Genomic DNA, 24,868 nt, shown 5'->3' with positions numbered 1-24,868 from the left:
CTCTCTGCCCTGTTTTTCTGCTATCTGCCCCTAACTCCTGCTTTTAGCCCTGATCTCCTGCCTGCCCCGAACTCCTGCACCCCGACTCTCCTGCCTGCCCCAATCTCCCGCCTGCCCCGAACTCCTGCAGTGCCCACTCTCCCACCTGCCCCAATCTCCTGTCTGCCTCAATCTCCTGCCTGCCCCAAACTCCTGCAGCCCTGACTCTCCCACCCTTACCCGCAGTGCAAGCCCGTGGTTTTAACCCGCAGGCTTAAAGTGGGTTAAAACCACGGGCTTGCAAAAAAGTTTAAAACAGTTAAAAAAAAAAAAAAATTATCTGCCGACCTCGATTGGCCAGCGCATGCTCAGACCATCTACAGGTGGTCTGCACATGCGTTGGGATCGCTATAGAGCGATCTGGGCAGGTGGTTGAGGTTGTGATTCCGATCGCCCTCATATGCATGAGGGCGATTCGTGAATCAGCCCCCCGGACATGGATCTTATACCTGACGGATTGGATCCGATCCATGCCCTTAGTGAATCTAGCCCTTAGTTATAAGTGAAATAGAATTTTTTTTTTAATTTGCGTACACAACTTATTTGTTTAAGAAGCCTAATCAACACCAGTAACTGGCAGTTATGCACACAGCTTGGTCGGTGCATTCTATAGAGCGATTCACATCAGTTCTAGTGCACGAATCTGAAAATGGGGCATGGTCGGGGGAGAAGCATGTGTGTATCATGGGCATTTCTAAAAGTTAGCTATACTGTTTTATAGAATATGCCTGATGTGCGCATAAGTTAGACGCAAGTATTTAAGTCTGGTTTCCTTGGCCTTAATGAGTGTACCTAAAAGTTATGAGATGCACTGGTTGGTGCTTAGCGCAATTCTAGAAGGTGTATGTAGCTTTTATGGAATTGTGCTAAGCACTAGAGAATGACACAGTGACAAAATTCATCACCGTTCCCGTCCCCGCGGATAAGTGCGGGAAACCATCTTCATGTCATTCTTTAAGGAAAGAGGGAAGAATCAGAGTATGAATGGCCACAACCACTGACCCGCAAGCTTTGCTTTGAATAATGCTGGTGTAGAAAGACTGAGGTTGAAACAGACACTACAGAATGACAGTCTCTGGTATCCAGAGCAGATATTGTGATGTCATAATGCCTCATTCCACCAGTGCCTAAGAGCCAATCACATCAGTGATGCCACAATGGCTTCATTATCCTTGGCTCACATAAGAATCAGAGTATGAATGGCCACAACCACTGACCCGCAAGCTTTGCTTTGAAGAATGCTGGTGTAGAAGGATGAGGATGAAATAGACACTAGAAAATGACATGGGTTTATTTCCCGCGGTTATCCACGGGGACGGGAATGGTGTTGAATTTTGTCACTGTGTCATTCTCTACTAAGCACCATTCTAGTCAGCACCAATGTTTTGGGCACCATAGGTAGAATATGGTCTTTGATGTCTGAGAAGAATGTAGGATTCACGCTGGAGCATATTGTAAAATATGAGCACCCAGGTACAGAGGAAATTAGCATGGTTGGTTTTAATAGTTCTTAAAACATCCAAAGTGTTAATTGGGGGTATTTTAAGAACTCCGAGGATTGGATCCTTTGGATAATTTCATGATGCATTTCAGTTAGGTATGATCACATTCCTAAGAAAGAGCATTGGTTAGAACAAATGGGGCTCCTTTTACCAAGGTGCGTTAGGGCCTTAACGCGCAGAATAGCATGCGCTAAATCGCCGCGTGCGGTAGACCTTAACGTCAGCATTGAGCTGGCGTTATTCTAGAAGTGTACCGCGTGGTACGACAGTGGAGAATCACAGGTTTGCAGGATATCCATAATGAATATTCATAATCTCTCATGTATGTTAATTGTGGATATCCTGAAACTCCACCTGCTTGTATGTCTATGTTGGACAGGGTTGAAAACTACTGTACTACTGTATCTAAATATTAGGCCACACACATCACTTAGCTTTTCAGAGCCTTCTTTTTTTTAAATTTTTTTATATTTTTTAAAGTATACAAGTTGCTTTTTACACATTTTACTTGATTTACAGTGCATCTCTTCAAGAGAAGCTCTAGCTAATATTAATCATGACCTTCAAGTTTTATCCTTGAATTATTTAAAAATATGAATCAAAATCCATGAAGTAGTCTTACGAGTTAAAATAGTATAATCACTGTTTCTTTATAGTGATGCATATAGCTGCTATGTATGGAGCCACTGAAAAGTTCTGAGCTCAACCAACAAAGTTGGGGCAGTCTCCTTCAAGGGCTTAGTTCTGAACAAAAAAAGTGGGAAATCGCTGGACTAAGGAAGCCGCTCAGCGCCGAGATGCAGCGCCAAATCGCGCTGCTGCTCATGCCGCTCAGCTAAAGAAACTGGATCTACGCAGCTGATTAGCAGCGGGGCAGTTCAGAAAGCTTGCTCTTGCTTGGCTTTACCTCCACCAGGGATTGGCAGAGGTATGAGGATAGGGCAGGGAGGAGGAGGGGGGAAGAGTCTGGCGGTGGCGCCGATGGCCTAAAAATTTCTGGGAGGGGGCGTTGGCCCGAATATAAACCAGGACCCCCATTTTTTGGCCCAAAAATCCTGGTTTATATTTGAGTATATATGGTAAGCCTTTTGGTGAGCATTTAGAAGTTGCTCAACAATTTTTAATTTAATATATAAAAACCAAGTACAGAATTTATATTAATTTTCCATCTAAACTTGAATTGTAAACAAATATACATGGAAAGAAGTTAAAATACATACTATTATTTACAGCTGAAAATATGTATGCTTGTTGGCATAATGATTTATTATGCATTGTTTAATGTTTAGTTTAATGTTCAGTGATGACCAATAACTAATGTCAGATCCAATAACAAGAGGCACTGGAGATGTCAAATCCAACCAAATGGTCAGAAATCCTTTATTTGCAGTTTGTATCAAAGTTTAAAACAACCAAAGTTCCAAAAGACAAAGTCCCGACTAGGATCTGAGTTTCAGTGATACCTTCGCCTTCCTCAGGGGACAGTTGTAAACTGAAACAACATATTAACATTGAAACTAATAACATTCAAGCAATTACATATTACAACAAAAAAATAAATAAAATAAAAAATTGGTGCATATTACATATATAATATAAATGATTAAAAACATATGAAATAAAAAAAGACACAGGTGTTAATATGTTGTTTCAGTTTACAATTGTCCCCTGAGGAAGGCGATGGAATTGCCGAAACTCGGGACTTTATCTTTTGGAACTTTGCTTGTAAACTTTGATACAAACTGCAAATAAAGGATTTCTGACCATTCGGTTGGATTTGACATCGCCAGTGCCTCTTCTTGTTGGATTTGCTTTGCTTCGAGGCTTGGTACCTTCTTTCCCCTTCCCAATAACTAATGTTGTCATTCCATAGTAAATACAAAATGTTTGTTATGTGCGAATGGTAAACTGTAGTTCTACATTCAGCCAGTATTCATCAGTATGGATTTGGAGAAAGCTGAATAGGTCTTTCTGTGCTGAGCAACAAGGCGAAGGAGGAGCTGATTCTGGTCCTCATTCTTTGTGAGACTTGAATTATACTGCTGCATTAAGGCAATTGTTCTTTCAATGGAGTTGTTGACTACTATCATTGATGCTGACTGCTTCAAATACTAGTAGTTTGGTTCATCTGTCCAGTTTGCAGGATCTTTAACCAGAAATTGTTGAACCTTTTCTTGTACATTTGTGTCAAGAACACCAAAGAAGAAAAATTCTCTTTGTTATATATGATGCCAGGACGATGGGATTGAGTGACTCAGGAGGGCAGTCAAGACGTTCCACTGAACTTGTGAATTCTGAAAGCTGAAGGTTTGCCACCATCTTGGACTTTACATCATTGCTTAGTCTGAAATCAAAAAAGTCCAGACCAGCCAGAATTTCTGACCATAGATGTGTGGTGAATATTGTTGATGCAGCCTTGGAAACAGCGTTGCTTGGATATTTCTGGAGTTCTGAAAGCAGAAGCAAGTTATTAAGTGGTACCTTTACAGGAAAAGGTGCTTCATGTCAGTAGCGGACGTAGATGAAGCTAACAAAGAGAACCAGTTCTTCGATACCCTGCCTTTCTTTGGTAGTAGGAGAAAACTGCTGCTGGAACAAAAATACCTTAATACTGTAGATGGCCTTCGCCATCCACTGTGCATGGTGGAAGGCTCCGTGTGCTTGAAATGATGGCTTTGCTTTATTTGTATCTGGTCAGCTGCCAAAAAAAATTAAACAGAGCTCAAGAAAAACCTTATAATCTTCCCTTGGATGTGATGCATTCAAGGCTATTCTGCAGTAAGCTGTAATTTCTTTCTGAAGGGCTGATGTTTCTGCATCAAACATATCAACCGCAGCAACCTCATATGAATCCTGGTCTATATATTGCTAATTTTGCTGAAAGTTTTTGAATACCACAATATTTGGTCCACCACTAACTCCAAACAGTTGGGTTAATATGCTTCCAAGCACCAGTTCCATCTTATGATGTCGACAGGTGAGCCATGCTAACTCTTGTCCCACTGATGATTTAATGAAGGTGCATGCACCATTCTTCAAGCCTATATTATTCTCAGTGGTATCAAACACCAGTCCCTGGACTCATCTCTGAAAACTACACTCATCTAGTACTGTGAGACAGGTTTTAGCTTGCTGTTTGCCAATTCCAAGACCAATGTTTCGAATGCTGACTAACCTGTCTTCTCCATTGGCAGTGACAAGTACTGCAATTCTGTTGACCATTTTTTTACTTCCATTAATGTCCAGGAGGAGATTTCCATCCCAGTAATTGAGTTTATATTCTTTTGTCAAGGAATTCATCCTTCAGATAGGCAGCCTCCTTACAGTTCTTGTACAATGAATGTTGAAGTGAGCTTCTTAACAATGTCATTTCAGTTACATCATGGCCAAGTGCTTTGGCAACAGCACAAGTGACAAATGTGACACCCCAATCTGGAAAATTTAACACAGCCTAACACTTCAGCAACTTCAAGATGTGCAAGGATATTCACCGAGAACTGGAATGAGAGGTTCTGCTGACTTCAAAATCAGCATCTGAATTTGAACAACTGGCAGAGTCAACTTCAGCAATATTCTTGGAATCAGAAAATCCACTAGTCAGAGGGAGAGAAATAGTAGTTCTACATGGCCAAATGCTGATTGATAATGATATTCTCTGCCTTTGCTTTGGCTGCAGACTTATTAAATCATTCTTCTCATGCTCTTTTTCTATCCTCCTTTGCAAGTATAGTGTCAGTGCTAGCCATGTTGCATGAAGAAATATCTTGCCTCTGCATGATTATAGATTGTCTGTCTTCGATTTTCATTGTGACTGATTCATCACTAATAGCAGTATCAATAAGATGGATGTGATGTTCTTTGAAGGCTTCTTGATTCATCTAATCACCTTCGTTGCTTCTATGCTGTTCCTTTTCTAGCTTCTCATATTCATCATAAAGCTTCACCAATATTCGCCGATGTAGTATTCTTGCATGCTGACAAATTTCCAAGGCCTTGAACATGGCCAGATAAGCTACCTCTTTCAAAGCAGCCTTTTTGTCATTGTGTAAGTACATTATCAGTCGAAGAACCATCTCCATTGGTTGAAAGATATGATCTGGACAGTTCATTGTTGCCTTTTCCTATAGGCCATACTTCAGCACTGCTTCAAGTCTTTAACAGTCTTACTTACTGTAGTAAAGTGTGAATGTACACTTAGTTCCTAGGCCAGTATAATGTGAAGACCCTATTCACCTTAGTCCTAGGACAATACAATGTGAATGTACCTTATGTCTATAATGTGAATGTACCTTATGTCAATGCAATGTGAATGTACCCCTATTTGTATGCCTCAAAACTTTGTGAATGCCTCATTGTAACCCGTTCTGAGCTCCTGGGGAGGACGGGCTAGAAAACTAACTAAATAAAAGGGGGCGGGACACAGCAGAGAGGAGGCTCTAGGCTTGGCAGGCGGCGGCCCAAAGTATGTGAAAATTACAGCAGCAGCCTCTTTATTGAAACGTGCATACACATTAAGGCATGGAGTGAGGGGGGGTGGTAGATTTTCCAAGACAGGGGAACAGACATGCTATGCTGCAGGGCCCCTAGGAGCATGGGCCCTATGTAACCCCTCTTGTCACCCCTGCCTAAGACCAGCCATGTGAACAATGACACTGCAGTGGTTTGTAGCTGTCTTGGGGAGTAAAGTTGTGAGCTGGAAATCAAATCCAGGATAGCCCAAGAAATTTATTTTTTGATCTTATCTGAAGTGAAAGCATTTATGTGTAGAATAGAACACTGTTTACTCAAATCTGTTGAGTGGGTCTTTAAAATTGTATTATCTAGTAATGGTTTTCTGTAGTTTGGTTGTATAAGGATGTAGTAGGATTGCAGGTTAATATGCAGATCTTCTGAACATGCTTAATGTATAAGTGGTAACTGTAGTGAGAACCAAATAAATAAAAAATCAGTTTCCTCTGCCTCTCTGAAAGGGGCAGGGTAGCCCCTGTTAAGAAAACAGAGGCTCATTTCCCTCCCCTCCCTCCCTTCCTTCCGGATCAAAGTTGTTTACTGAACTTGTAGTTCCCTGGGAATTTTGTTTCTATGACATACTTTGTTCATCTAGACTGTAGTGGAAGAGAAAAGACAGAACGGATTTTAACAGCTCAGCTCCATGCCACACTTGAGTTATATTCCTGCGGGGATCTTCAGGATCAGGTGCTGCTTCAGAAGCAAACCAACCTTTGAGCTACCTTATTTCAGCACTGATATCATCATCTTTATCTGTCAACACCAGCAGCGTGTGCAACCTTAGGATGCTGTACATGCAACACTGGCCTAATATTTCTTCCTGGTTGACTGCTGCTTTGTGGGCTTAAGGGTTCTCCCTCAAAATCACTTCGATGCTGCCGAACATCCCTAGATGCTAATGAGAAGACTGTAATTCCACAGTTATCGTTAACGGCTTAATTTGAAAGAGAAAACAGCTTTGTTGGGGCAGTGAACAATCATTTAGAGATGAATTCTAATGAAAAGTAATAAGGAAAAAAAAATACAAAGTAGATTATAAAGAGCCATGCCTGTCTCATAGAAGATGGACTGAATATTTGTGTAAGGTGCATATTTTCTCTCCTTGTTCTTTGAATCAGTGAGAAACTTATAATTTATTTGCGGCAGATCTAATCTTTTACTTTTTATGAATCAGTGTAAGCTAGAGACCATTTTTCTTTCTTCTTTTTTTTTAACACCATAAGGGTATTACATCACTTGCTGACCAAAGATAGTCAGGAATTAAAAATCTGAAATTTAATATAAAAAATTTTTTTTTAAAAAAAAATTTCCTGCTCTTTTTCTGTGGATTGGCATAATTATTCAAAGGCGAGACATAATAGTCTCTAGTATAAGAAGTATCAGCAAGTCCTGCTGGACTGATTTTCATCACAAACCCTTGTATTTTTGCAGTTGGCTCTCTTGGAAACATACAGGGCACTTATTTACCTATCCCTCTCAAATGTCTCAGCACGGATTTTTAAGAGATGGTCAAGAGCGTCATTACAGGGTTTTGACCAGGGTTAGTCAGATCCTTCACCATGCTTCAGCCACAGTTCTGCGGTCAATGCCAAAGAGAAACCGGAGAAAGAGCTCACATCCAGCATGGTCCGGTGAGGTGGAATCCTTTTTTATTTCTCATGCACATAATGGTGGTAATTTTTATAAAGCATTCTCCAGGTGGAAAAGGATTATTATAAAATTGCTTAACAGAATACATGTGTACATTGTCCTGTGGCAATAGTTGTAGTGCACACATGCCTTTTTATAAACTGAGTATATGGCTATGGTTACCAGATATCTGGGAAAACCAAGACAGGTCCTCTTTTTAGAGGACTGTCTGGGTGCTCAGATGGACTTTCCAAAACCCAGTAGTTTGTCCAGGTTTTGAAAAGTCCCGACCTCTCACCGCGTTTGGAGGGCCTCTGAGCATGCGTGGATGGCGTCAAATACACCCGCGCATGCTTGGAGGTCTTCCAGACGCGGCCTGGAGGTCGGAGAAGAAAGATGAGGCTTTGTGGGGTTGGGGTGGTGCTGGAGATGGAACAGGGTAGGGCCATGTGTCCGAGTTTCTATGTCAGAAAATCTGCTAACCCTATACATGGCGATTGTGCAGTAGGTGCAAAGTCTCTGTTAATGGTTGGCTACTGAACAAGGATGTTAATTTCACTCAAGAGAACTATACTACAAAAAATTCAGTTATGTATCCAAAAAAACAGACATTGTATTTTTGCACTATATATTAAAAATGACATTTAAACTTTTCTTAGAAGTATATGCAAATATTTTAGCATATTACGTGGAGGAGCATTTTCAAAAAATTGGCTATTACATACAAAACCCCATCCGTCTTAGAGCCGTTTTTGAAAAGGAAAGGATCTGTGTTTTCCTTCCAAATACAGTATGTCTCTAAGAAGTTTTTGCACAGAAAAGTCTTCAAAGTAAAGCCATTTTCTAAAGGGACGCATCCAACTTATACATGCCCCCCCAAAATAAACCCAAGCACTAGGATGTCTGGCATCATTTTGAGAGAAACGGCCACACAGACATTCCTACAGATCAGAGGGACAGCATAGTGGTCAGTGCAGTGTAGCATGTTTTATCGGAATGGGTCAATTAGCTTAGAAATACCTTAATCACCACTAATTAAGATTCTACAGTTCTCTATAAAACGGAACCTTCTAATTGCAAGTTCCTCAGTGTGCCACACTTCTACTGTTATGTTCTTTGTAGATTTTGTGTGGTGACCATCCTCATCGGAACATTATGAAAAATTTGTTTTTCTAATTTTTCTCTAGTGTCTTAATTCATTCTAAACATAAATGATACAGTTATGTTTTGAGCTAAGTTAAGTTGCCTTTTATAGATTTTCAACTTATTTATGAATTTTTGTACAAGCACTGGCACTTTAGAATGAATTAAGACACTGGAGAAAAATTAGAAAAAATTTTTTTTCATAATGGTCCGATGAGGATGGTCACCACACAAAATCTACAAAGAACATAACAGTAGAAGTGTGGCACACTGAAGAACTTGCAATTAGAAGGTTCCGTTTTATAGAGGAATGTAGAATCTTAATTAGTGGTGATTAAGGTATTTCTAAGCTAATTGACAAATTTGAGCTCTGTGCATAATTTAGGACTGTGATTTATTGGAATGGGGACATAGTACAGTTCTTTATTTTTCTGCATGGTGGGTAAGAGTCTGTCTTATGTGTAAATATGAAAAAGTTGCTGCTATTGGGTGATGTTCAGTTCGATATTTTAACTGGATTTGGGCTCTTTTAGATGGCTATTGTAGAATACATGCTAATTGACTTGTCTTTCTGGTTTGTACTCTTAATTCATCTGCTTTTACCATTTTGTGCCGGGGGGGGGGAAGGGCTTAAATGTCATTAGATTAATTGTGTTGAATTATTGTATTTTATGAAATTCAATAAAGACATTTAGGGCCTGTTTTACAAAGCAGCACTAGCGGCTACTGCGGGGTAACGGCCCTGAAACCCATAGAGATTTAAAGGACTTTGGGGCTATTGCCGCACAGCTTTGTAAAACAGGCAGTTAAACAAACAAACAAAAAATGCAGTTAACTATATAAAATGGCACCAAGGCAGAATTCCCACTATAAACTCCTTTATTTTGTATTGTGAGTCCTCCAGAAACAGAATAAAACCAATTGTATCTAATTGTACACCAGTCACCAATACAATTGCCTTCCACACTACAGTGGTTAATTTGGTGATTTTGGAGGGCTTACAGTTTCCATCACAAATAAACTAGGTAGCGTGGGATTTGGACCTGGAGTCCCTTGTTCACAGTGTACCATATTGACCACTAGGTTACTCTTGGGATTTGCTAGCTGCTTTTTGGAGTATGCCTATAGTTTCTAGTAGAGGATCACTCAATGAAATTTACATTAAAACAAAAATCATCAGATTTACTTTGGATAATATGATAGTGAATTTGCATGAATATGAAAGTGGGATCTCTTAGGCGAGAGAAGGAGATAGTAGATGCTGCAGATGGGCAGACTGGATGGGCCATTTGGCCTTTATCTGCCGGCCTGTTTCTATGTCCATCTATCTTTGGAACTATAGAGTCATTGCTCGCATTGATCTTTCTCTTCTTGCAGCAAAAAGGGTTTCATGACTTGCTGACAGTTCCTCTCATAACATTTCTGACTCCATTAACCTCTGTAATTCACCATTATCTGGCATTTTAGACCAGATTGCTCCTACTAAAAATATTAATTTTCCTGGCCAGTCTAAGGCAGCCCCTTGATTAATCAAGATTTAGTGCTAGATGCACTAAAGTCTGCGATTGTTGCTAAACCTGTTTTCACAGCTTTAGCAATGATCACTTTTACCAACCTGATGCACAAAACGGCCCACTGTGCATTCTTCCTCTCGATTGCTCATTTTCTGATCCGGCCATGCAAATTAGCTAAAACACCATGCAAAGTAGCCAAGAGATTGATGCATTAACATCGCTTGGGTATTCCCCCCCCCAAAAAAAAAAAAAAAAAAAAAAGGGGGAGGGGGTTTAGCCCTCTGCCGGGCTCCACCTTATGATGCAACATCCTTTCTTTGCAAAAAAAAAAGGAAGTTGCATCACAAGGAGGAGCTTGGCAGAGCAAAAGCTGCGAGCACCGTCTAGCAGCCCTGTGTAGAGATTGGCTCACTCTAAGGTGTATGCAAGCAGCAGGGAGGGAGGGAGGGAACCAGCTGGAGACACCAGACCCACGAGTAAGAGCGGTGGGCTGGAGCTGCTGGACCAATGAGTGAATGGCCTGGAGCCGCCGAACCTGTGATGGTGGGATATCGAGGAGCTGTGGTGGGTGGGGTTCACCATAAGAACAAATCTTTTTACCACTCCATGGAGCAGTGAATAGGGTTTGTCCCCATGCTGCGGTTAGCAGCGGGAAAGGGTCACCGTGTCTTTCTCAACTAAAAACCTCTAGCATAGCTTGATAAAAGTGTGTCTGTGTGTGTGTGTAATTCTAGTGTGCAAGGCCTAAGGATATAGCTGTATAGATCCAAATTAGATAACTTTGTGAAGGTGATATCAGATAAATTGTTTTCTCCAATTGGAGATGCGAACGCTGCGCACAACGAACTTTATGTCTTGATCCATACAACGAACTTCGTTTCACACAACGAAGTCGCCCGAGCTGCATCCTTCTGCGCAGGCACTGCGCTTAACTGCCCTCTCTCCGCCTGGTTCCCTCTTGCCCCCCCCCGACTCCCCGACACGATCGGGGCAAAAAGGAGCCCAAGCCCTCTTGCCCCGCCGATTCCCCAACTCCCCACACAATATCGGGCCAGGAGGGAGCCCAAGTCCTCCTGGCCACGGCGACCCCCTAACCCCACCCTGCACTACATTACGGGCAGGAGGGATCCCAGGCCCTCCTGCCCTCGACGCAAACCCCCCCTCCCCCCAACGACCGCCCCCCCCAAGAACCTCCGACCGCCCCCCCAGCCGACCCGCGACCCCCCTGGCCGACCCCCACGACACCCCCAACCCCCTTCCCTGTACCTTTCTGTAGTTGGCCGGACAGACGGGAGCCAAACCCGCCTGTCCGGCAGGCAGCCAACGACGGAATGAGGCCGGATTGGCCCATCCGTCCCAAAGCTCCGCCTACTGGTGGGGCCTAAGGCGCCTGGGCCAATCAGAATAGGCCCGGGAGCCTTAGGTCCCTCCTGGGGGCGGGGCCTGAGGCACATGGGCCCAACCCGACCATGTGCCTCAGGCCCTGCCCCCAGGAGGGACCTAAGGCTCCCGGGCCTATTCTGATTGGCCCAGGCGCCTTAGGCCCCACCAGTAGGCGGAGCTTTGGGACGGATGGGCCAATCCGGCCTCATTCCGTCGATGGCTGCCTGCCGGACAGGCGGGTTTGGCTCCCGTCTGTCCGGCCAACTACAGAAAGGTACGGGGAAGGGGGTTGGGGGTGTCGTGGGGGTCGGCCAGGGGGGTCGCGGGTCGGCTGGGGGGGCGGTCGGAGGTTCTTGGGGGGGGGCGGTCGTTGGGGGGAGGGGGGGTTTGCGTCGAGGGCAGGAGGGCCTGGGATCCCTCCTGCCCGTAATGTAGTGCAGGGTGGGGTTAGGGGGTCGCCGTGGCCAGGAGGACTTGGGCTCCCTCCTGGCCCGATATTGTCGGGGAGTTGGGGAATCGGCGGGGCAAGAGGGCTTGGGCTCCCTTTTGCCCCGATCGTGTCGGGGAGTCGGGGGGGGCAAGAGGGCTTGAGCTCCCTCTTGCCCCGATCGTGTCGGGGAGTCGGGGGGGCAAGAGGGCTTGAGCTCCCTCTTGCCCCGATCGTGTCGGGGGTGCCAGGGACCACACGGAGTCACCCACCGTACCACCCGATTCGGGTAAGCGCAGGTATCGGTGGGTGGCTTATTTGCGGGGGGGTGCCTTATTTTACATTTTTTTCTAAAAAGGGGGGGCTGTCTTATTTGATGGCCCTGCCTTATCATCGGGGAAACACGGTAGAAAAAAAAAAAAAAATGAACAGTTAAGTCCCAGTTTTTGCCGCTGAGACTCTGCCCTCTCACTGTAAAATTAGACTCTACTTAGTCTGTCTTTAAATTTAAAAAATGTGTGTTGTTTTAAAAAACAATTATGTTTTTAGATGTATCTAAATAAAAATAATAACCAAAAATTTATCTTTTTTTATGTCATCTTAGCATATTTTATGCTACAGAACGAATTATTTTTTTTAACATGTATTGTTATGGGAAAACGCGTTTCACACAACGAACGTTTCACATAACAAACTTGCTCCTGGAACGGATTAAGTTCGTTGTGTGCGGCACCACTGTATTTAAATTACCCACAAATTTTTTTGTGTGTATAATGACCTTTGTTTCATAACTATTTGTCTACTTCCTTTCCTATAATGCACACTGGCATAAAAATGTAAAGCTCAAATGACAAAATCACCCTTGTTCTGTTGGACAAAAAAAGATTGGCTTCCAAGGGAATATATGGTGGTTGAAGGACAAAATGTAATCAATGAACCTTTGGTAGCATGTGGTAGAACCACTACATATGAAGCTAGGCCTGACGAAACAATCTGTAAAGGCCTCGAATAAAGATGGTTCATGCATTGAATACATAGAGGAGCATAATCGAAAGGAACGTCTAAGTCCTTTTTCGTCTAAGTTGCAAGTCGTCCAAAGTAAAAAAAAAAACAGCCTAGGACACATTTTCGAAAAATATGTCCCAAATTTTTTTGTTTCAAAAATCTTCTAACTATACGTCCTGCCGATCTGATCATCCATCTTTAAACCACATTTTCGTCCAACTTTTCATCCAAGTCAAAAACGCCTAGAATAAGCCCTGTTGGACGTGGGAGGGGTCTGCAAAGTGATGGACTGAACACCCAGACATGGCACCTAAATAGTGGGGTACCTTACAGGGCACTGCTGTGAACTTCACAAAAAGGGTGCCATGTCTTCTTCTCACTACAGCTCTATATATAGGTCATGGTGAGTCCCCCAAACCATCTCCACTTATCTACCACCCCTTATGGCTGCAGGAGCCACTTATATGCCAGTAAAAAAGGGTTTTAGGGGTGTATAGGGGAGTGCACATGTTTAAGTATCAGTGCAATGATTACAGGAGTTTATGGACATGGGTCCTCCTCTCCATGGGTTCCTAACCCACCCCAAGATGGCTTAAGCCGCCTCTGTGCTGGACGACTAGGCTTTCCTATGCCAGGCTGCCAGGTGATGATGGTCTGGAGGCTGAATTTTAAAGATGTGATTACAATTTTTATGGGGTTGGGGTCGGTGCTCACAGGGGCAGTGTGTGGGAGTCTGTATTATGTGTTTGCAGTGCTTATCTGGTGACTTTAGGTGAGTTTTTGTGACTTAAACCATGTTTTAAATGGTCTAAGTCAGTGTTTTTCAACCGCTGTTCCGCGGCACACAAGTGTGCCGCGAGATGTTGCCTGGTGTGCCGTACGGTCAGGGCCGCCATCAGGGCAGTACCACCAGTCCTGCATTCAGGGGCCCGGAGCTGACAGGAGGCCCGGGCTCCCCCAGGGTCCTAGGCCACAGTCTAGGGAGAGGGGCGGTCCGCCCCACGTGGACAGGAGAGAGCTGGACGGGGGACCCACGGAGTTCAATACATCTCGAGCCGCGAGGCTCGTCTTCTGTTCCTGCCTGCCCTGCAGCTAACATATAGCCGATCGCAAGCGTTCCCCGATGTCAGCGCTGACGTCGGAGGGAGGGCTTAAGCAGAACCTGCCCTCCGACGTCAGCGCTGACGTCGGAGAATACTTCCGTTCGGCTATTTGTGCGCGGCAGGGCAGGCAGGAAGCAGAAGACAAGCCTCGCGGCTTGAGCTTCGTTTAGCTGAGAAAGTTGCAAAGATGGGCTGGGAGGCAAACATGGAACACAAAAGGGGGGAGGGAGTGCGTTTTGAACACAAGGCATGAACTTGGGAGAGAGGAAAAGGGAGGGAAAGAGATGCTGAGGTGGGGGAGGGAATGGGTTTTTGGACACAGAAGGCATGGACTTGGGAGAGAGGAAGGGAGGGAAAGAGATGCTGAGGTGGGGGAGGGAATGCGTTTTTGGACACAGAAGAAATGGACTTGGGAGAGAGGAAGGGAGGGAAAGAGATGCTGAGGTGGGGGAGGGAATGCGTTTTTGGACACAGAAGAAATGGACTTGGGAGAGAGGAAGGGAGGGAAAGAGATGCTGAGGTGGGGGAGGGAATGAGTGTTTGGACACAGAAGGCATGGACTTTGGAGAGAGGAAGGGAGGGAAAGAGATGGTTGTGTACACGGGGAATAGAAGAAAGGAGAATTTTTGGTCATAGGGAGGGAGTGAGGTACAGATAGTGGCATACCAGGGTGGGGGGGGCGGTCTGCCCCACCCCGGGTTTACGTCCCAAGGGGGTGCACAGCTGGCCACCCTCCAGTGTTGTCCCTAGGCTGGCAAACTGCGGCTCTTTAGCCACTTGAGTGCCACCGCCGCCATCGGGAACAGGCCGGCGCCAAGTTCTCCCTGCTTTTCCCTGTGGGGCCGGCCAACTCTCGCCACTCGCGTCAATTCTGACGTCGGAGAGGACGTTCTGGGCCAGCCAATCGCTGCCTGGCTGGCCTAGAACGTCTTCTCCGACGTTAGAATTGACGACGGGTGGCGAGAGTTGGTCGGCCCCGCGTGGAAGAGAAGCAGGGAGAACTTGGCACCGGCCTGTTCCCGATGGCGGCGGTGGCACTCAAGTGAATTACTTTATATATAGTCAATATAGGCACAGAGTTAAATTTTTTAACATTTTCTATTGGTGGTGTGCCTCGTGATTTTTTTCATGAAACAAGTGTGCCTTTGCCCAAAAAAGGTTGAAAAACACTGGTCTAAGTCACAACATCCAAGTTTCATCTATGCTGGGCTGTGTAACTTTCGGTTATACATGCTGTACGACTAAGTCTAAGTCAGCCCACATCCCGTCCAACTCCCGCCCTCGACACTCCTCCTGAAATGCCCTGTTTAGCTTTGGTCATTCAGCGGCACTATGAAGGCCTAGGTCATTTTTAAATACATCCAAAACCCATTTTCATTATCGGTACTTGGACATATTTTGACAATGTTCGTCCAAGTGCTGACTTAGGCTGGTTTTTGGACGTTTTTCTCTTTAGATTCTGAGCCCCATAGCGTATATGTTACCTGGACTTACCATGGAAAAACTAAAGGCAGGAATATTCAATGGTCCCCAGATCAGACATCTTATAAATGACCCACATTTCATAGTATCAGTGAATGAAATCAAATCATGTGCCTGGTCTTCATTTATTCTTGTTGTGAAAAACTTTCTTGGCAACAAGAAGGCAGACAACTACACACAATTAATAGTTATAGGGTAAAATACCCTCCAGGGTTTCAAGACAAAGTTGGACAAGTTCCTGCTAAACTGGAACGTAAGCAGGCGAGGCTGGACTCATTTAGAGCACTGGTCTATGACCTGAGGGCCACTGCGTGAGCGGACTGCTGGGCAGGATGGACCACTGGTCTTACCCAGCAGCGGCAATTCTTATGTTCTTAGGATATGCTCTTTTACTTCACCAGGCTTTAACCTGAGTGTTAAAGTCCATTATCTGCACAGTCACTTAGATCGCTTTCCAGAGAACCTTAGTGACGTAAGCAAAAAGCAAGGTGAAAGATTACACCAAGACATAAAAACAATGGAAGCCAGATATCAAGGAAGATGGGATGCACACAGGATGCCTGACTATTATTGGAATCTTATTTGGGATTGTCCTAGCAGATCCCACTCTCGGAAGCCTTAAAAAAGAAGCTTCTTGTGTGTAGAATGAGTGGAAAGTTTGTATCATAAACTTGTGCTTTTGGTATGAAATAAGTAGATTTTCATGTTGTACACTTTTAATTTTTAATAAGTTTCCTTCATGTTTAACCCTTTCAGGACCAAGGGACATATTTGTCCCATAACTTTAAAATCCTATAAATTTTGATTGGGATAGTCTACAGTTCTAAATTTGATATGTACGGATTCCATATGATACTGCCTTTATGTAAACAAACTGGTTCCGACATTCATTCATTAGCGTCGTTGCCAGATTGACGAGAAGATTCACTTGCCACACTGTCCATAAGCCAGAAGTGTGATTTTTTTAAATAAAAATAATGATATTTCACAAAAAAAAATCAATTTTTTGGCATCTGCAAGCCCTTTTTACCATAAAAATGTCGTCAAAACCACAAAAATTGGCCTACGATCCTTATAGTCCTGAAAGGGTTAAAAGATATTAATTTAAACACTACATTAAAATATCCTGATTTTTAAATGGGCAAGCAGAGTGAAAAGTGGTATATGGCACATGATCTCTATCTCAAAAGCTAGAGCTGATAAGAGAAAACTGGTGCCATTTTTTGGAATCAGCAGGTCAAATATACCCAGAAAACAGGTCTAACATTTGAGGCACCAAAAAGAACGTTGGCCAGTGTAATCAATGGCAAGAAACATAAAGTCCATATGAGTTAGTTTGGATCTGTTTACCCTCCAATAAATATCTCTTAAAACCATTAGTTTTCCATTATGACCCACTGACTAGAGAATGACACGGGGACAAATTTTTATCGATCCCTGCAGAAACTCAATTTCCCCATCCCTGAGAGTTTTGTCACTGTCCTTGTACTTGCCCTAATCCTGTAAGCTCTGCCTTAACTGCACAAGTCTCGAACACTTATGATTTTAAAGATTTTGAGGCCTGTGCAGATGAGGGCAGAGCTTGCAGGAATGGGGCAGGGATAGGAAAAGAACCCACCAGGATGGGAAAATGAGTTCCTATGGGTACAGGGAAAATTTTGTCCCTGTGTCATTCTCTACCACTCACCCCTCTTATATTCCTGTCAGATCCACGGGCCTTTAATAGCAAGAGAAAATTCAAGAAAGAGAAACAAAACATAGGTTAAAAAAGTCTCACATGTTAAAGGAAAAATTAGTGTGGGACCTGCAAAAATATCTATCCTAAAAATCCTATTTTAGTAGCACAGAAATTGTCTTGGCAGGGGAAAGTCCATCGCTAAAATGTGCTAACTCTATTTCCTAGCACATCTTAATAAAACGACCCCTATATAACCTGGAATTGAGTGTAACTCTTTTGGGTGTGAGGAGAGAGGAATGTTCATGTAAAGAATTTCCAAGAATAGGGCCTTGGAGTTAATCTTTTTTCCTGCCCCTTGGGACCCATAACAGGTAAGGGATATGCTCTCCCATTTTTCTATCTGTATCCCTTGGAGCATCTCAGGGGTTCCCTAATCCTGACTGACAGTTCTAGCTATGCCAGTTATCTCTGGGAATAAGCATGTCTAGGTGTGTCAAGCAAAGGGATAGGGAACATCACCAAAAAAGAGGATCCAGTGTAGACAACAGGATGTGTAAAGGACTTTATTAACTTAAAGATGCAAAATGTCCAACATGGCCATGTTAGAAAAATTCTTTGTTGGAGGTTTAACAGATTTGAGTTCACATATAGAACTTAGGAATCAGAACTTAAACAGGCAGGCTAAATCTATTGATAAGACAATATGTCCTCAAGAGGGAAGGGGTAAAACGCGGACCTGACGGACCTCGCGGATCTAAACCCGTACGGTCTTAAAAATCTGAGGTCCGTGTCCGTCCATGTCCATGGCGCTTGTAGTTTCTGTCGCTGACAGACCTTGATTGAGATTTGAACGCTGACGGATCCGTCTCAGCATAGGGAGGGAAAAGTGTTAGGATCCGTCAGCGCTAAAAATCTCTTTGAGGTCTGTCAGAGCCAGAGACTAGTGCTGGAGTTGGCTTCTGCTCTGCCACTCCAGCACTAGTCTCTGGCTCTGACAGACCTCAAAGAGATTTTTAGCGCTGACGGATCCTAACACTTATCCCTCCCTATGCTGAGATGGATCTGTCAGCTCTCAAATCTCAATCAAGGTCTGTCAGCAACAGAAACTACAAGCACCAAGGACACGGACCGACACGGACCTCAGATTTTTAAGGCTGTACGGGTTTAGATCCGCGAGGTCCGTCAGGTCCGTGAGGTCCGCGTTTTACCCCTTCCCTCCTCAAGATACCATTCCACAATGTATGAAATAGCTAACCTTGTGTCAAGGCTACAGCAAACCTGTTTGTATCTTCATACTTTTATCTTCTGTGGTGCTGTTTTCGTTGTTTGTCCCTTGGACACTTCAGCGCCAGCCTCCTTCACGGATGTTATTTAATCGTAATAGGTCCTTTAGTTGCCAATAATGGTTTTCCTGAAAGATAGTTCAGCTCTTGTAGTCACTGTAACAGATGTTATTTTAAACACACGCCTACAGTAAACAAATAATAGAAGTCATTGCCTTTTAAAGGATAATTACGAGAGAGTGATACGAAGTTGTAGGCAAAAAGAATACGTTGAAAAGTCAGCTGGTTACCACTTGACGAATTGAAGGATCAAAGTTCAGTCAGTGTGAATGTAGGTCAGGTTTGTAACACACCTAACTGGGTTTAATCTGAGAAAGGGAAGCAAACGCATGACATCTTCCTTGTTTGATTTCCATTTACAAATCATATTGTGCTATATGGATCATACAAATATTTCGGTAGAGGAAATGAGGAGCTACTGTTTGTTCTCCGAGTTCTGTTCTTTGCTGAATTCTGTGGTGCACTGTAAGTAAGTTTTTTTGTGATACCCAGGGGAATTCTCAAGATGTTTATTTTTCAAGCACTGTTGGCTCAAAGTGTGAGGGAGGTAACTTGTGTGAGTTAGTTCACACATATCTGTTACAAAATTTTTTTTGACTAACCCATCATTGGAAGCAAATACCTATATGAGCGTGGCTCATTTAAACAAGACATTGAGCCAACATAATTAAGCTTTAAAATGACAAGGAGCCATATTTATGACACATGGCTCCTTGTATGGCATGGCTCCATAAATGGCAGGAAATGGCTCCTTGTATGTCATGGCTCCATAAATATGACACATGGCCCCGTGTCATTCTCTAGTGCATTTAGAATGTACTGTATATTGCAAGCTCTCTCTATACCGTATATATTATCCATTAAGAGAGATTTTTGAAAACGAGATTATAATTACAGTATGTGCTGACTGTTCAAGCTAGGGTGGCTATTTTAAAAACTCTTTTCTTGTTTAGGATATCTGAAAATTGGCATTTAGACATCCATATTTTGCATGGATGTCCAGATCCCAATTTTATAAAGCCAGGAGGATATGTGTAAAACTGTAGTACAAAGGGTCATGGTCTAGGCGTGTTTTGCATGGGACTAAGGAGGGGCTAAAATATGGATGCCCAGCTCTGATCTTGGAAGGAGAAGGGAGTTCTAGGTATAGAAAGATGGACATTGTCATTTAGACCAGGTTACAGAATGGTGGTCTCATGAATGTGAAACTGACTAGGGATGCCAAGCTGTATGACAGCTTCAGGAACTATGGACATTATTAAGAGATCTCCATTCAGATCTGAGGAGTGGTCTAGTGGTTAGTGTGGTGGACTGAAAGCCAAGGGTTCCAAGTTCAAATCTCACTTCAGCCCTTTTTTTAAATTATGAATCTTCCAGGGCCAGAAAAATACCTAGTCAACCTGAATGTTTTAGAAACCTATGTGAAGACTATTAGAGTAGTGTACACTCGGGTACAGTAGGTATTTTTCTGTCCCTAGAGGACTCACAATTAAAAACAAAATCATATGTAGCTGAAGTGGGATTTGAACCTGACTCCCTGATTCTTAGCCACCATTCTAACTATTAGAACATAAGAATTGCCGCTGCTGGGTCAAACCAGTGGTCCATTGTGCCCAGCAGTCATCTCACGCTTCGACCCATGGGTCAAAGACCAGTGCCCTATCTGAGTCTAGCCTTACCTGCGTATGTTCTGGTCCAGCAGGAACTTATCTAACCTTTCCTTGAATCCCTGCAGGGTGCTTTCTCCTATAACAGCCTCTGGAAGAGCGTTCCATATTTCTACCACTCTCTGGTTAGGCTACCCTTCTGCTCTGCATAAATATCTATCCGGCCATTTTAAAATATGAACGTTTTTTATGCTGTTGCAAAGATGTCCAGGTCCCTTGCTTTTTCTTGTTCATAATTTGGACATTTCAGTTTGTAAAATAGATGTTCCAAGTTCTCAGGCCACTACATTAGCCACTAGGCCAGGGGTGCCCACACTTTTTGGGCTTGCGAGCTACTTTTAACATGACCAAGTCAAAATGATCTACCAACAATAGAGAAAATGTACACAGAGAAAATGTTAATTATCATTTATATTCCGCGGGTTTTCAAAGAGGTCAAGGCAGATGACTTTATGCAATGTCACCTCAGTAACAACTATACAAAAATAGACAAATATACCCACTCCCTTTTTACTAAACTGCAATAGCGTTTTTTAGCGCAAGGAGCTGTGCTGAATGCCCTGCGCTGCTCTCGACGCTCATAGGCTCCCTGCGCTAAAAACTGCTATTGCGGTTTAGTAAAAGGGGGCCATAGTACAAAATGTAGACAGCAGATATAAATTCTCAAAACGGACACATTTTGATCACTAAATTGAAAATAAAATCATTTTTGCTACATTTGTTGTCTAGTGATTTCATGAGTCTTTGGTTGCACTTTATTCTTCTGAATGTGCATCCAATATTTCTTCCCTTCTTTCAGCCTGCTGTTTGCTTCCAGACCTCTTTCCCTCCCCAACTTTTTCTTCCTCTCTCCTTGCCCCCCTCTCCTTTTTTTCTGTCTTCCTTCTTTCTTTCTGTCTCCCTGCCTGCTCCCAAGCCACTGCCATTGGGGAACAGGCTTCCAAACTGCCGCTGCCATCGGGGAACAGGCCTCCAAACCATCACCTCTGCCATTGAGGCCTCCAAACTACCGCCTCCCCAAGCCCTCCCTGCTTCCCCACACAGAAGCGTCGGGTCGACCAGATTTCCTCTCTCCGACGTCATTTCTGAAGTCGGAGAGGAATTTCTGGGCTAGCCAGGCAGCAATTGGCTGGCCCGGAACTTCCTCTCCGATGTCAGAATTGACTTTGGGTGGAGAAAGTTGATCGGCTCGGCGCTTCTGAATCGGGAAGCAAGTAGAACACGAAGGCATTGCGATCGACTCGTGTTGCCTTCACGATCTTCCTGTCGATCATGATCGACCTTTTGGGCACCCCTGCACTAGACTATTCCTCCACTTTAAGAACAGAAATTTTATGTATGATGGGAAAGAATATAGCATTATGTATTGAGGGGGGGGAGGTACTTTCCTTTTGGCTAGGATGAAGTAGTAAATTGAGAAATTATAAAAGCTAACAATACTGGCAGCATAGCTATAATGGAAGATTTAATTGAACAAAACATGAAAAAAATCTACCATGAAAGAGATTAAACTTAATTATGAATTTACTCACAGAGAAAAAAAATGGAGAAAAAAATCACCCTCACAGTTCAGAAAAACTCCACTAGTATACAAACAAAAAAGCAATTTGCTAAATGTTCCCAAACAGATTATTTTCAAAAATTATCAGCAAACTTTAACAAAAGATATCCGTATTGTAACCAAAAAATCTGTAGCCATGTCATCAAACAATACTTCTAAGTTTTGCCAGCCAGCAGCATTTCAGTAGCAGACTGAATTTCACAGCTGGAGTCTGTTCATAATCATCTTAACTGATATAGATACAGATTGTGTGTGTGTGTGTTTGGGGGGGAGGTTAAATCCAAACAAGGACCACTTGTTTTGCTGAATCTGACTGCCTCAAGGGATGCACTCATATATAGCTGCAGACAGACTTTTTTGTGAATCAGATGGATTATACTTTCTGTTTTCTACTTAGCCTGTACAATGCTTTGTTGTGCTCCCAGGAAAAGCAGTTTATTAAGCCTAATCATAAACCATTTTGGCTGTGTTCTGTTTCATGGTATATCTGTTGCCTCCATGAAACAACTACAGTTGATTAAGAGCTGTGCCATCAAGATCTCTGTGTTGCATAGACATTTGATCATGTGACTATTCTAGATGATCACTCATTGGGTTTCAGGAATAAATTCAAAATTCTTACCTTGGCTTTCACAACTCTTGCTTGTTTATTTTCATTCTAATTCAGTAATTGTTTTCCTTAAAAACCTGAAGCAAATTACAATAATATAAAATACCCACCACCTCTTCGCCTAACCCATTACAAAATCAAAATAAATGTACATTCTAACATCCATACCGTACACTCTTAACTAGCTTATTTATTGATAATAGTCCCAACCTATCTGCACATAGCACCCTCTCTAACTTAATGAACAACAATCTTGAGAGTGATCCCACTCATAGCATAAATGCTTGCGTAGACAACTGACTTTACTGTGTGTTGGAACTACAGTTTGAACAAAGGTGAATATCCTCAGGCAAAGAATTCCATCAGGCAGCCAAAATAGAGCCTTTAACCAAACCCGGGATCACTAATAAATCTCTGCTTGCTTGAAAACAGTCAGCAAGCTGGCACATAATTTTCAAGTTTATTACCCAATTAAGCTAGGCTATTTCCACTTAATACTTTTCAAAATAGTTGTCAACTATTAAAAGCAAACACAGAAATCAGTCAGCAATCAATGTGATTGCTGAAGCATAGAAAAGGCATGGTCATAGGGATACAGTCCTCTGGTAATCCTAGTTGCAATGATTTTAGGGACAGACTTCTATAAGCATAATTGCAATAGTCTAATCTTATTCAAACATCTGAACTATAGTCACCAAATGTGAACGAAACATACAAGGTGGAAATTGTCATATTAGGCAAAGCTGTGTAAACTGCGGAAACTTAATATATTAAAGATGCAAACTTAAGACTCAAGCCATATTCTGAAGAAACAGTGCAAATATTGTCCAACCAGATATTTATATCTTCTGTGTGTGTGGGCATGGGGTGGGGGTGGGCTTGCCTTTGGTCCATATTGCCTCTGTTTTATAGACATTCAAATTTAATTGATGTTCCTGGAATCCAACACTGACTTTCCAAACAATGATTCATCCTCTCTAACCACCCATTCCCCTCTTCAACAGAGTAAAGTATTTGTGTTTCATCTGAAATCAGGTAATAAGTGCAGCCTAATTATTTCAGCATACATCATGAAGGTCTTATATACTGATTAAATAGATATGGGGATAACACAGAGCCTTACGGACCTCCCCTAGACAGTTCACCTCTTCTTGAAGGGTATAGGGACATACTCCTAATGACTGTTTTCTCCCAAAAGGCTTGTTTTTTTAATCACTTGGTATGTCTTACTCATGTGTCAAATTTCAGTTTGATTAGACGATATTTAGAGGTCATAACAGCATGCACTGTTTGCTTGTGTGTTGTGCATGTAGGTGATTGTGCATAATTTGTATGGCATTGTCTAGTTTGTGATCTGCATCTGAAAACTCGCTCCTTGGGAAGTCAGTCTGTCAGCTGTCAACTGCTAGGCTGCCACATGGACTGGATGTTCTTCATCTGGTCAATTTTCATCACTATGATGAAGGAAAACCTTTACCGGAAAGCGACAGCAGTACATAAGAACATAAGCATTGCCGCTGCTGGGTCAGACCTGTGGTCCATCGTGCCCAGCAGTCCACTCACGCAGTAGCCCTCTGGTCAAAGACTAGTGCCCTAACTGAGAGTAGCCCTATCTGCATACGTTCTGGTTCAGCAGGAACTTGTCCAACTTTGTCTTGAATCCCTGGAGGGTGTTTTCCCCTATGACAGATTCCGGAAGAGCATTCCAGTTCTCTACCACTCTCTGGGTGAAGAAGAACTTCCTTATGTTCATATGGAATCTATCCCCTTTCAATTTTAGAGAGTGTCCTCTCGTTCTCCCTACCTTGGAGAGGGTGAACAACCTGTCCTTATCTACTAAGTCTATTCCCTTCAGTACTTTGAATGTTTCGATCATGTCCCCTCTCAATCTCCTCTGTTCGAGGGAGAAGAGGCCCAGTTTCTCTAATCTTTTGCTGTACGGCAACTCCTCCAGCTCCTTAACCATCCTAGTCGCTCTTCTCTGGACCCTTTCGAGTAGTACCGTGTCCTTCTTCATGTACGGCGACTAATGCTTGACGCAGTACTCCAGGTGAGGGCGCACCAAGGCCCGGTACAGTGGCATGATAACCCTCTCTGATCTGTTCATGATCCCCTTCTTTATCATTCCTAGCATTCTGTTCACCCTTTATGCCACCGCCGCCACACATTGTGTGGACGGCTTCATCGACTTGTCGATCAGAACTCCCAAGTCTCTTTCATGGGAGGTCTCTCCATGTACCGCCCTGGACATCCTGTATTCGTGCATGAGATTT

The 24,868-nt window shown here is 43.1% G+C and overlaps 1 protein-coding gene across 12 annotated transcripts in view; it reads left to right on the top strand.

Annotated features, from left to right (window-relative positions):
- MCF2L (MCF.2 cell line derived transforming sequence like) overlaps positions 1 to 24,868 on the top strand; it is a 419,732-nt gene that overhangs the window by 146,016 nt on the left and 248,848 nt on the right. Inside the window, exon 2 of one of the 12 annotated variants that reach the window (XM_033948042.1) lies at positions 7,482 to 7,681. The exons of the other annotated variants lie outside the window; for them this stretch is intronic. Within the exon in view, the coding sequence (XP_033803933.1) occupies positions 7,531 to 7,681 (151 nt within the window). The 5' untranslated portion in view covers positions 7,482 to 7,530. The remainder of the gene's footprint in view (positions 1 to 7,481; positions 7,682 to 24,868) is intronic. 12 annotated transcript variants of the gene reach the window in all.

Source organism: Geotrypetes seraphini, chromosome 6 (genome assembly GCF_902459505.1).
Source record: "Geotrypetes seraphini chromosome 6, aGeoSer1.1, whole genome shotgun sequence".
Taxonomy (NCBI): Eukaryota; Metazoa; Chordata; class Amphibia; order Gymnophiona; family Dermophiidae; genus Geotrypetes; species Geotrypetes seraphini.
Note: the sequence above shows the minus strand (reverse complement) of the source record. Positions and strands in the feature narration are given on the sequence as shown.